This window comes from Cibotium barometz, chromosome 57 (genome assembly GCF_041138505.1).
Source record: "Cibotium barometz isolate CiBa-2024 chromosome 57, ASM4113850v1, whole genome shotgun sequence".
In the NCBI taxonomy this organism is placed as follows: Eukaryota; Viridiplantae; Streptophyta; class Polypodiopsida; order Cyatheales; family Cibotiaceae; genus Cibotium; species Cibotium barometz.
In genome coordinates, this window is record NC_141102.1 from 27419658 (window position 1) to 27432943 (window position 13286).

The window sequence follows — 13286 nt, forward strand, 5'->3', positions numbered from 1 at the left end:
GTTGCATGGAGTTCGTCCGACGGCTATTATCATCGACAAAAACCAGCAAGAGTTGGAAGCCATTATGAAGATTGTTGATGTAGACCCCTATTGCTGGACACAAGATGAAGAAGGGAGACGACACCAAATTGCATGCCATGTCTTGCTATGCTGGTTTCATGTTAAGAAGGCATGGGTAGAGAACCTCCTACCGCAAGTAAGTCACCTTTTAAAAGCTAGATCCATTCTATTGTGCATATCATTATCAGGTGGTATGTATATTCATTTTATTTTGGCTGTGTAGGTTCCAAAAGAGAAGCGAGATGATGTGTATAGTTCCTTGTCAAATCTAATGCAAATGGCAAGTGAAGAGGCATTTGAAGAGAGATACCAAGAGCTCTTGCAGAGATATTCAGCGTATATCAATGTTCAACGATACATCTCGAATGGATGGTGTGCCACCATGCATGTGGCGGAGAAGGTGGCCAAAGTTTGGGTGTCTATTTTCACATGGAAATGTGGATACAACAAACTTGGTCGAGAGGCTCTGGCAATACATCAAGTACACTCTTCTTGATGCAAAGATAAATAGATCAATTCTAGTTCTGTTACATGCTATTGCAGGGGATTCTCTAACGGGCACTTACATCGGCGGAACGCTACTTGAGTTCTTTAAGAACAAACAAGAAATAGGTAATGACCTCTTTTTTTCTCTTGTGGCTTGTCCCCCCTTTGTTGCTTGACACTCATGAAGAAAAGGTGTCGTGATACTAACCAGCTTTACGTACTTTTCAGCTGATTCTCAACGTTTTAGTATTCATGGATCAAGCAAGAGTCATACGTCCAGATTAGCAGCAGGTGAAGAAATCTTGAGAAGATTTGAGGCTAGTTCGTCCACCCTTCAAGTGATTGATGAGTCCACTTTGCTATTCAAAATCTTGAGTATGTCTTCATCTTCGCAATGGTATCATGTCAGTGTTCAGTCCAACTATTGCGATTGTCCAAGTTGGGGATCTGATTGTAAGCATCTTTATGGAATCCGCCTAATAATTCAACATCATTTTCCACATCTACATGCCATTTTCCCTGTCCTTGATAGTCTTCATTCTCTAAGTCAAATGGACGAGGACATTGATGTTGGGCTAAGTGAGCAGGACATGCCAGATAACATAAAGAGTGGTGAGTGCAAGGTTGTCAACATCAATGAGCAGATAGCTTGCTGCATTCAAGACATGAAAAGGGTTCTACATGTTTTGGAAGAGAATCTATCAGCATGTGACACCAAGTTGAAAGAAGCAATACTCCAGCAATTGAGCATCTCACAGAATAATATTTCAGCTTTGATTATCCCAAAGGAGATTGATTTGCCAATGAGGGGGTCCATCAAACAAATCCAAGCTCATGTTACGCTTACTCGGCTTGGTCACGGGAGACTGCATGAAGTAGCTACAACCGTATGTGATCAAGAGATAGCCTGCTCGCCTCCAACAAAACGTGCTTGTATGACAGGGGTCTTGAGACGTAAGCATCAACGTGGTAGGAGTCGGGTGCGGTTTGACAAGAGACCTCGCATATTTTGTCACCATTGCTGTAGTAAAACTCTCCTAGTTGATCCTATACAAAGTCACTCGTGCCATACATGCCACGCGCTCCTTCCCCTTTCAAGTAGACATGCCCCAGTTGGTTCAGAGGCTCCTCTTATTAACCGAGCTGTTAACCTCTACAACAACCTTTGCATTGAAAAGGGACTACTCATCTCATGTATGTATGGGTCACTTGAAGATGAGGAGAGGCACTTCACTATGCATTTATCTAATGGTTCAGTACTCGAGAAGGTCCTTGCATCCGAGCAAAGGATAATACTTGTATATTAATAATGCAGATGTATTCAACTTGTACATTATATCATTTTGGAACGAGTGAGGAGATTTTTTGTCCATTTTGGTATAACCTGCTGCTCTAAAAACCAAATGTATATGCTTATTTTGGATCAGCTGGAGACTCAATGTTTTGTAAATTTGTATGTATGTTGTTTCTGTGAAGGGAATTCATGTTCAGTATAGCTTGATATAACTTGCTGCTCCAAAAACCATATGTGTCTGCTCATTATGGATCAGTCAAGAAAACGACGCTCAATTTGTGTTATGTTTTTTGACCATAGCTGATTTATACAGCCCTTGGGCATGTAATGCAAGACTAGATTCATGCAATCTTGTCCGAGCTTCTCTCTCTTTTTGTGTGCTCTTAAAACTGTATATACTTTTTGCATGGGTACACAATGTGGGTTAGAACTTAGTTTTACTTGGGTTGACAGACAGACATTAGTTATTTCAAAAGCTGGTGGTTTTGGTACCACGAGACCCTGCAGCAGCAGCAGAAGTCAGTTTATTTGCAACAGGTGGGATCAAGAGCGGGAGGCCTGGTTCTCGTTGGGAGAGGGCGGATGGAAGAGGGAGTTTTGATAATCAGCTATGAAACTTTTATGCTTGGCATATGAGTGTTGTGGCTTTCCCTGCATATTATGTCACATGGTCACTGTATTGATCTGTCACATCAACTCATTTCATGACTGACATGTCAAGAGGTAGTAGTTCCAACTGTTGAGTTGTTATGCTATTGTAGGGGATGGTCAGATCCGTCAATGTCTAGGGTCATGAGAAACCTCATCATTGCTGGTGCGTAAGCCGCCTTTCTACCAGCCAGGCACAATTCTCAATCAAGCTTTATAGTTTGAATGCAATGAACATGTTAATCTTTTTGTCACCCAAATTATGAACACTTTCAATACTATAAAAAGATTAAGATCATTTTACTAATAGCTTGATATTAGAAGGTAAAAAAGTGATCATATACTTTTATGGCTGCATCGGTAGAGCAAGATCTCTCTCTCTCTCTCTCTCTCTCTCTCTCTCTCTCTCATCATATACTTTTATGGCTGCATCGGTAGAGCAAGATCTCTCTCTATATCTCTCTCTCTCTCTCTCTCTCTCTCTATGTGCACCAGGACTAGCTTGAGAGTTTACACGTCCCACACAATCTACAAACAGAGACCATATCCAAAACGTGGAAGCACTTTGGCTCCTTACAATGCATGTTGGAGTGTCATTATACTCGATCTTCTCGCTACTTGGGCCAAGATATGGGGCTTATCTAGAGCAGCGGAGAATCTGATTCAAATTCAACATGAAGAGCTTCCAGTACAAGAGCATCAACAAGAACCATCATGTTGCGGAACTAAACTAAACACCAAATAGCAAAGTTGAAAAAGGAACCAACGGAAGCATATTTGTTGATAGACAATTTACATCGGAACCAAAACAAATTATATTGAGAAGCTAAAAAATATCATGTATTTCATGTGAATTGGCTGATACAAAACATCCTTAGATGCCAAATATGTTTATAAAGATGTTCATAAGAAGTGTGTTGCCCACGACAAGCCAAAAACACCGCTTCAAAATCGCATAGCTGGTGCCAAAAATAGAGGTTGCTGCTCCAAAAAGCATCTACATGCTTGTCGCTCGTGCAGGACTCCGCGTCATAAGTTTGCCACCCACCGATAAGCCATGTTACACTGCTCCAAAATCACATCGCTGGTGCGAGGTTGTCGCTCCTACAGTGCTCCAAAATCACATGGCTGGTCCTGCATCTACATGCTTCTTGCTCCAAAGTAAAAAATGCTCCAAAATCACAGGGCTGGTCCTGCATCTACATGCTTCTCGCTCCAAAGTAAAAAATGCTACTGTGCGTGTCATAAGAAGTGCGCTGCCCATAAAATAACATCCTTAACATGCTGCTCCGATGTCACTGCTATGTCACTGCTGCTCAAGAAAGTAAACATGTCATAAGAAGTGCGCTGCCCACAAAATAAGACATGCTGCTCGGATGTCACTGCTGCTCAAGACAGTAGACGTGTCACAGTTCTTCCAAAACACTCATGCACCATGTGTGAAGCTCCATCCTAAGCGTGCATACATCTTCATGTTGAAACCACTGATCTGTGAGCTGAAAAAAAGCAAAGCTGTAAGCGTAAATGAGCTTGCATGTTCTTCTTGAAGCAGCAAAGACGTAACACGAAGCAAGCACTTACCCAATTCTTGTCTACATTGTTTTGCAATATACCGGCAATGAGGTATCTCATAAACGCCATCACATAGAAGCCACAATCTGTGCTATTGTCCTGTTGCGGTACCTGCCCCAAATGATGCACATGTAACACCAACATTCAGCATGTAGAACATTCATAACAAATTCAACTCGCTGCTACCAACAAATCAACGTCACCTTCACCTTAACGATTTTTAGTTTCAGCTCTGTCTCGGGGTTGAACAAAGCACCTTGAAGGGTTGAATCAGCCACATGCGGTGCCAAGCATTTTAGAGCACTGTAATCAATCCAAACCAGAACCATGTCATGTGTCATGCATTGTATGAGTATACATGAACAAAACCAACATGGAAGAGAATTTCAATTTACATGAACAAACTATCCAAGCACTCTGGATTTATTAGTCCCAATGAATCCATGTATAACAAATAGCTTTTGTTCCCTTTTAAAAGGGGCACCTCCTCGTTCTTGTTAACATACAGGGTAAAGAGGGACCAATGATTCCTATTGCACACAATAGCCAGCCATTAAAAGCGCACAAATTTGAGTGCCAAGTGGTATGTAAAAAAGCATAGCCAAAATTCTTTACCAATGAAGTGACCACACACACCTGCATACAACGGGAAAGAAACATAATTGAATGGCTGACATATCCATTTTCTCGAAGAAGCGGGTGAGGAAATTCTCCACTAGCTCCAATGACATAGAATACCACAAAGAATCAGCCCAAAACACCTTCTCAAGAATGTCCAATGGCAACTTGTTCTCCATCAACCTGTGCATGCAAGGAGGGAATGAAAGTGCATCCATGTAAGTGCACTAAAATGTTCAAAGTGATACACTTACATCCCAAACAAGTTCATGGTCCTAGTGGATGCCTCATTAACAAACATTTCCCTCAAAAAGCTATCATCTACGCACACAAAGGTTTTGGATCTCATGGAAACAAAGTCAATGTCAGCCCCGGAAGCTAACCTGCAAGGCAAAAGCCAAACAAAAAAAAATGCAGCAAACCACACAAGCTGAGACTATCATGACAATACATGGTTTTGATAAACTGTCAATCGTGTAGAGCCTCTTACCTAGATCTCGCAACATTGCCCCTTGTTGCTACCAACCTCCCCTCCCCTTTCTCTGTAACAATAACCTGCATGTTGGAGATCTCGAATATAAATTCCATATTGTTGTATGCTTCAGAAAAAGTCGGCGATGATACAATAATCGGTGTTTCTTCATTGCTACTTTGCTTTGCACGAGAAGTCCTAATAGGCAACTTTTTCCTTGAAACCTCAAACACCTACACAATGGCAAGAAAACAATGCATTCACCCATTGAGTCCCTTTAGGACATAACAAACTCCAGGGTTGAATTAGCTGCACTTACCTGGCCCACCTCACTTTCAGCCAGTAGCTTCCAATCACCCTCATGGGTTCCCAAATCCTACAAACAAGTAGGCCGATACATGCAAGCCCATGCAAGTAAAGAGAAGAGTGAACTAGCGATGCAAAATAGGAAGTAAATGTAGGCAGCAACATGAAAAGCTTTAACAACTCGGCATAAAGGATATTGGAATCTCTTACGTTCTTTTGAGTGTTGTCCTTTCTTGTATTCACACATGGCCCAACACCCTCATGGGTTCCGGAATCCTGCAACAAACAAGAACATGGCCCATGCAAGTAAACAGAAGAGTGAACTAACAATGTAGGCAGCAACATGAAAAGCTTTAACAACTCGGCATAAAGGATATTGGAATCTCTTACGTTCTTTTGAGTGTTGTCCTTCTTTCTTGTATTCACGCATGGCCCAACACCCTCCTGGGTTCCGGAATCCTGCAACAAACAAGAACATGGCCCATGCAAGTAAACAGAAGAGTGAACTAACAATGTAGGCAGCAACATGAAAAGCTTTAACAACTCGGCATAAAGGATATTGGAATCTCTTACGTTCTTTTGAGTGTTGTCCTTCTTTCTTGTATTCACGCATGGCCCAACACCCTCATGGGTTCCGGAATCCTGCAACAAACAAGAACAGGGCCCATGCAAGTAAAGAGAAGAGTGAACCAACAATGTAGAAGAACATGAAAAGCTTTAACAACTCGGCATAAAGGATATTAGAATCTCTTACGTTCTTTTGAGTGTTGTCCTTCTTTCTTGTATTCACGCATGGCCTAACACTCTCATGGGTTCCGGAATCCTGCAACAAACAAGAAGATGGCCATGGCCCAAACGATCTCAAAGTGTGAGGTGTATGGAGCCATGTTAGGCAGCGGCAAGGACTTGAACAAACTAGTGGGAAACCAAGATGATGTGACTCAGAGCAAGGAGATGAATGAAAAATATTAGAAAGCTTACGTTCTTCTTAGTGTTCTTCTTTTTTATATCCACACATGGCCCAACACCCTCACCGGTTCCAGAATTCTGCAGCAAGTAATAGCCATGCATAGTTGTATGCAATCTTTGCACCACAAACATGACTCGAAATGAGGGGATAAGTGAAGGAGATTAGAAATCTTACCTTATTTTGAGTGTTACTCTTCTTTCTTGTATTCGTGCATGGCCCAACCTCATGGGTTCCGGAATCAAAATCCTGCACAGCAAACAAGAAGCATGGGCCAAATGATCTCAAAGTGTGGGCATGTAGTGAGTGAACTTGTGAACTTGGCAACAGCAAAGAAACTTGACAAGCTATGAGTGAACTTTGCATGCAGCAAGAAAACGTGCATCAAGTTAATAAACTTGGTAAGCTGTGATGACTGAACTTTGCATGCAACAACTAGACAACACTAAGATTGAATGTAAGCAAACTTGGCAGCAAACTAAGAAGAATGTAAGCTTACGTTCTTCTTAGTATTCTTCTTTTTTATATCCACACATGGCCCAACACCCTCACCGGTTCCAGAATCCTGCAGCAAGTAATAGCCATGCATAGTTGTATGCAATCTTTGCACCACAAACATGACTCGAAACGAGGGGATAAGTGAAGGAGATTAGAAATCTTACCTTATTTTGAGTGTTACTCTTCTTTCTTGTATTCGTGCATGGCCCAACCTCATGGGTTCCGGAATCAAAATCCTGCAGCAAACAAGAAGCATGGGCCAAATGATCTCAAAGTGTGGGCATGTAGTGAGTGAACTTGTGAACTTGGCAACATCAAAGAAACTTGACAAGCTATGAGTGAACTTTGCATGCAGCAAGAAAACATGCATCAAGTTAATAAACTTGGTAAGCTGTGAGACTGAACTTTGCATGCAACAACTAGACAACACTAAGATTGAATGTAAGCAAACTTGGCACCAAACTAAGAAGAATGTAAGCTTACGTTCTTCTTAGTGTTCTTCTTTTTTATATCCACACATGGCCCAACACCCTCACCGGTTCCAGAATCCTGCAGCAAGTAATAGCCATGCATAGTTGTATGCAATCTTTGCACCACAAACATGACTCGAAACGAGGGGATAAGTGAAGGAGATTAGAAATCTTACCTTATTTTGAGTGTTACTCTTCTTTCTTGTATTCGTGCATGGCCCAACCTCATGGGTTTCGGAATCAAAATCCTGCGGCAAACAAGAAGCATGGGCCAAATGATCTCAAAGGCCACGCATGTAGTGAGTGAACTTGTGAACTTGGCAACAGCAAAGAAACTTGACAAGCTATGAGTGAACTTTGCATGCAACAAGAAAACATGCATCAAGTTAATAAACTTGGTAAGCTGTGACTAAACTTTGCATGCAACAACTACACAACACTAAGATTGAATGTAAGCAAACTTGGCAGCAAACTAAGAAGAATGTAAGCTTACGTTAATCTTAGTGTTGTTCTTTTTTGTATCCATGCATAGCCCAACACCCTCCATGCAATAGCCATGCATAGTTGTATGCAATCTTTGCACCACAAACATGACTTGGAACGAGGGCATAAGTGAAGGAGATTGAAAAGCTTACGTTATTTTGAGTGTTGTTCTTCTTTCTTGTATTCGCGCATGGCTTAACCTCATGGGTTCCAGAATTAGAATCCTGCAACAAACAAGAAGCATGTCCAAATGATCTCAAGCTGTAGGGCATGTAGTGAGTTGTATGTGAACTTGACATCAGCAAAGAAACTTGGCATGATGTGAATGAACTTGGCATGATGTGAATGAACTTGGCAAGGTGTGAGTCGTGGACAATGGCTAGTAGACACATTGCCAACTGTTCACCGACCCTTACATGCAACTATGAAGCCATGTTAGATTAGAAGACTTACGTTCTTCTTAGTGTTGTTCTCAAACTAAAGGGCATGTAGTGATTTGTATGTGAACTTGGCAGTACCAAAGAAACTTGGCATGATGTGAATGAACTTGGCATGATGTGAATGAACTAGCAAGGAAGGGATAAGTGTGAGGACACTAAGGAAGACGATAATGTTGTGAGCTAGTAGAAACATTGCACGTGCATTGATTGCATGCAAACTGTTCACCAACCGTTGCATGCAACCATGGAGCCATGTTAATGAAGTAGATAGAGAACTTAGCAAGATTAGAAGGCTTACATTCTTAGTGGTGGTGTTCTTTTCTGTATCCACACGTGACCCAACACCCTCATGTGTTCCAGAATCCTGCAGCATGCCCAAATGATCTCAAACTATAGGGCATGTGAGTTGTATGTGAACTTGGCAGCAGCAAAGAAACTTGGCATGATGTGAATAAACTTGGCATGATGTGAATGAAATTATCAAGGTGTGAGCTAGTAGACACATTACACGTGCATTGATTGCATGCAAACTATTCACCAACCCTTGCATGCAACTATGGAGCCATGTTAGTGATGTAGAGAGAGAACTTAGCAAACTTTGAAAGCTTACATTGTTTTTAGTGTTGTCCTCCTTTTTTGTATCCACACATGGCCCAACACTCTCATGGGTTTCAGAATCCTGCAACAAATAATATCCATGCATAGTTACAAACAATCTTTGCACTCGTGAATTCGCATACTTACTTATGCCAAGAAGCCCACATGAGCATCGCTAGGCACTTTCAACATCACAAACATGACTCAAAACGAGGGGATGAGTGAAGGATATTGGAAAGCTTACGTTCTTTTGAGTGTTGTCCTTCTTTCTTGTATTCGCGCATGGTCCAACACTCTCATGGGTTCCAGAATCCTGCAACAAACAAAAGGTGTGAGGTGTATGTCAACTTGGGCAATGACTAGTAGACACATTGCATGTGCATTCATTGCAATTTGCTTACCAACCCTTGCATGCAACTATGGAGTCATGTTAGTGCTGCAGGGAGAGAACTTGGCAAGCTGTGAGTGAACTTTGCATTGAACAAGAAAACATGCATCTAGTTAATAAACTTAGCAAGCTGTGAGTGAACTCTGCATGCAACAAGTAAACCTGCATCAGGTTAATAAACTTGGCATGCTGCGAGTAGACCATGGAAATTAGGCAATGGAAAGGACTTGAACAAACTAGTGGGAAGACCGTGAGAGAATGGCTAGGCACTTTCAAGGCAGCCATGTTAGTGAAATAGAGATATGAATCAGAACGAGGGGATGAATGAAAAATATGACAAAGCTTACGTTCTTCTTAGTGTTGTGCTTCTTTGTTGTATCCACACACGGCCCAACACCCTCATGGGTTCCAAAATCCTGCAATAAATAATAGCCATCCATAGTTGTAAGCCCAACAACCTCATGGGTTACGAAATCCTGCAAATAAAGCCATGCCAAGTGATCTCAAAAATGTAAGAAGTGAAGTTGACATGTGGTGAATAAACTTGGCCTGCAGCAAGGAAACCATGCGTGTTGTATGTGAACTTGGGAAATAGCCATAGACTTCGACCGTGTATATGACCAAGAATACATATAAATTGTAATCTAATTCAAGAACAATTAATTCAAGAGTAAACACATTGCACATCATGACTTCATTTGCTACCAAGGGGGCAACTGGCATGGAAGCTCAGAGTGTAGGAGCAACTTGGGTTGTTCTTGACATATAAGTTTGACTCAACCCCCCCCCACCCCGCCCCCCCTCCCCCCCCCACACACACACACACACTCGCTCGCACGCATACATGCAACTCAAACATACTTTGTTTCACAGTGGATTTTGTCCAGCTTGCCCAATTTATGGATACACTTTATTTGGCTTTCATTCTACCCCTTGCCCTACTGCCAGAGCTGAAGAAAGAAGAAGGCAAATTAACGAAAGCAGCCCAACAACTCAGTTCAGCCTTTTGAAATGGATAAGCCCACAAGAGAACATTGCACAACATGTCAAATTAACACATCAAATGAGCTCTAATATTTGCAAGAAAGTCATGACTTGTGAATTGAAGAAATGATAAATTGTAGTTACACAAATCATTCTCAGTATAAGAAAGCGTAAATTCTTCATAAGATAAAAACACATGTTCAAGAAGCATGATTCATAAGATGGAAAACAAGTTAACGAGCTTCAGGTGGCACTCTTTTAAGGTTGCTACACTTTCCACTAGATACAATCCTGAATACAAAGCTACGTTACATTCTGACTTAAGGAGTAGAGCTTATAGATCGTGCATTGCACAACTGTTGGGTAGGCTAAATCTCTAAAACCCATTCTTGGGCAGATTGGCAAGGTAAAAGACGGCTCAAAAACTTGAAGCAGAAATTGTGTGAGCAACGGCACACCACTGATCCACATTCAAGCGAGAACTCGCACGATATTTGAGCACATTGCACCTTTCCTTTCTGCTCCAACTGTTCGATACTTATGCCTTTCATAAACAAAGAGTCTTATGTGTGTGTTTGCCTTGTAAGATCGTCCCAGCTACTCCACTATCATACATTCTTACATTTTGTTGACAACAAAAGAACCTAAAAAAATCAGGGCATTAACTTCTCTTAAGTACATCTAGGAGACTCAAAAAGGGGAAACCAACTCCTTGGTGATAGCTCTCCACCCCCAGGCCCATCCATAACTAACCATAAGGCCTAACGCAAGCATTTAATAAATGCATCCTTGAGAGTAGAGCGAGAAGGGCACACATGATGGGTATCCTTTAGTTGAAAACACATCTTCATGAGATGAAAACACTTCAAAATTAAACCTTTTAGCTTCTAGATGCAGCAAAGCTTACCTCTTTGGAGATATTCTCATCTATCCGAGCCTGGATTTTGGCAACTCGAGCCTCTGCTGTTGACATGTACTTGTCCATCTTATCTTTCACCCAGCTTGCTATGAAGTCCTCTTTTGATTTGTTCTTGAACTGACTACAAAGGTTATCCCATGCGCGCTCAGCCTGCATGTATTGAGAATGCTCATACTTTTGTCGATTGATCTGAAACTTTCTTTCTTTATCTTGCGATCTTTCGTATGCCTGTCTCTTCCACCTCTGAGCATACGGGTGTGGGAAAGCACGAGCTACTAAGTTGCTCTTCGGAGGACGACCAAGTGGCAGCTTGGGAATATCAACATCTAACCCATGAGCAAGCTTTAAGTGCCCAATCATACTCTTTCTCTTTTCTATGAAAGATTTAGCAAGGGGGCAAGTGTCACTTGCACGACATTGGCGCCCAACCCTCCCATCTGGCAATCGTACAATGGCATATGGCAAAATCTGATCTGTCCCCTCAGCCATCCCTTCCCCTTTAACATTAGATGGGCCCGCGTTTTCCTGCATTGAGGTTGTAGGCTTCATGAGCATGGTTTCCAACTTTTTTTTGGGCCTCTTATTGAGGCTATGTGGGGGCAAGATTTCCCCTGATGCAGCATCCAAGTTTTGTGGGGAGGGCGATTTCGGTGATGCTTGCTTTTCCTTTAGTCGAGGACTTCTTCGTTTGTCAAGTTGTGTAGACTCTAGAAACTCCATTGCTTGACCTTCGTTGCCACCTGTTTTGCTTCCTATGGCAGCCTTCTTCCTCCTATGCACTCGGCTTGCACTTGGTGCCATGCTTCTATAAAATTGTGTTGCAGGCTTGATGAAGAACCATACACCTTAGAAGGCGTTGCTGGGTGCTTGTTGCAATACCAACAAGCAGGAAAAACCTTTACAGCTTGATGGCTAGCTTGATGAAGAGCCTTTGATTCTAGCTTAGAAGATCACCCATGCAAAAGCACAGCGTCGTCGCTCGCGGAGCCAAGCCTGCAATCGCAGCAAAGCGTGTAGAGAAAAACGCAGAGAGAAGCGCGCGCAAAATCAAATCTTTGAGATCTTTTTGGTATACGGGTACCCGTGCATGCACGGCTTTCCCCCGTGGCGTCCTGCCACGTCAGTCCAGCGTGGCTACTTTAAAAGCTTTTTTTTTGCCAACTCAGCCGAAGCCCGAGTTCACCCGCTATCCCTGGAGTTCACTACATCTGACGGCCCAGATTGAAGCCGCCAGCGTCCCCCCACTTGCCCACCCTCGATCCCAAATCTTTGGCTTCCCCAGTGTCCCGTGCCCTTTAGTGTTGAGGGCGGACACCCTATACTACGCTGTAGCAATGCAGCTTCCTAGAAAAGCCCCTACCTTTCTCAGTCGTTGTCCGGTGTACCCTATTCACACTGTACATGCGGAAAACCTCTTCGCCCCTTCGTACCAAAGCGACGTACGTCAGATTGTGCTCAACTTTCTACCTAGATATTGTCAGATGGCACACACTAATCCCCCCATGTGTGCATTGAAATTTTTGCACTATGAGGAGTTTGTTGTTGACCTTAATGTGAGTCTCTCTCTATCACATCTCTCTCTCTCTCTCTCTCTCTCTCTCTCGACCCACACATCCCTAAAAACATTGTACTCTAGACTACTTAATAGACAAAAATATTTTTGACTCATCATTAAAGATATAAGAATTTGATGCTTGAGCTTGGTAACAAAATTTTATAACTCAATGCCTTCCACTTTGTCTTTGCATGTGTGCTCAATAGAAGCAACTGTCCCTTACCTTCCTTACCCTTTGATATAAATAACGTCCTTAACATGTCCATGTGCCCATGAATGGGGGTTGAGAGCATAGGCCACTAGAATTGAAGAATATAAAAAAGAGACTATTATCACTATATTTACACACATACAACAGATAGTAATATTAATAACAAGTGCTACCGCATGAAACAAATAAATTATAATTTCCTTTTCTAAATGCTGAAGGATTCTCCACCCAACATTCTACCAGGCAAAATCCCTCACTCAATGCCTTCCACTTTGTCTTTGCACGTGTGCTCAATAGAAGCAACTGTCCCTTACATCC

The 13286-nt window shown here is 42.2% G+C and overlaps 1 protein-coding gene across 1 annotated transcript; it reads right to left on the reverse strand.

The window, feature by feature from the left end:
• Window positions 1-3682: 3682 nt before the first annotated feature.
• On the reverse strand, window positions 3683-12003 carry LOC147606614 (uncharacterized). Its single transcript, XM_086792241.1, has 11 exons — window positions 11191-12003; window positions 9647-9775; window positions 9156-9224; window positions 6030-6098; window positions 5667-5732; window positions 5470-5526; window positions 5169-5383; window positions 4697-4861; window positions 4270-4363; window positions 4070-4171; window positions 3683-3984 (listed from the first exon to the last, which is right to left on the reverse strand). The coding sequence occupies exons 1-11, from the start codon at window positions 12001-12003 to the stop codon at window positions 3895-3897; spliced, it is 1869 nt and encodes a 622-aa protein (XP_086648367.1). The 3' UTR covers window positions 3683-3894.
• Between the last annotated feature and the right edge of the window lie 1283 nt (window positions 12004-13286).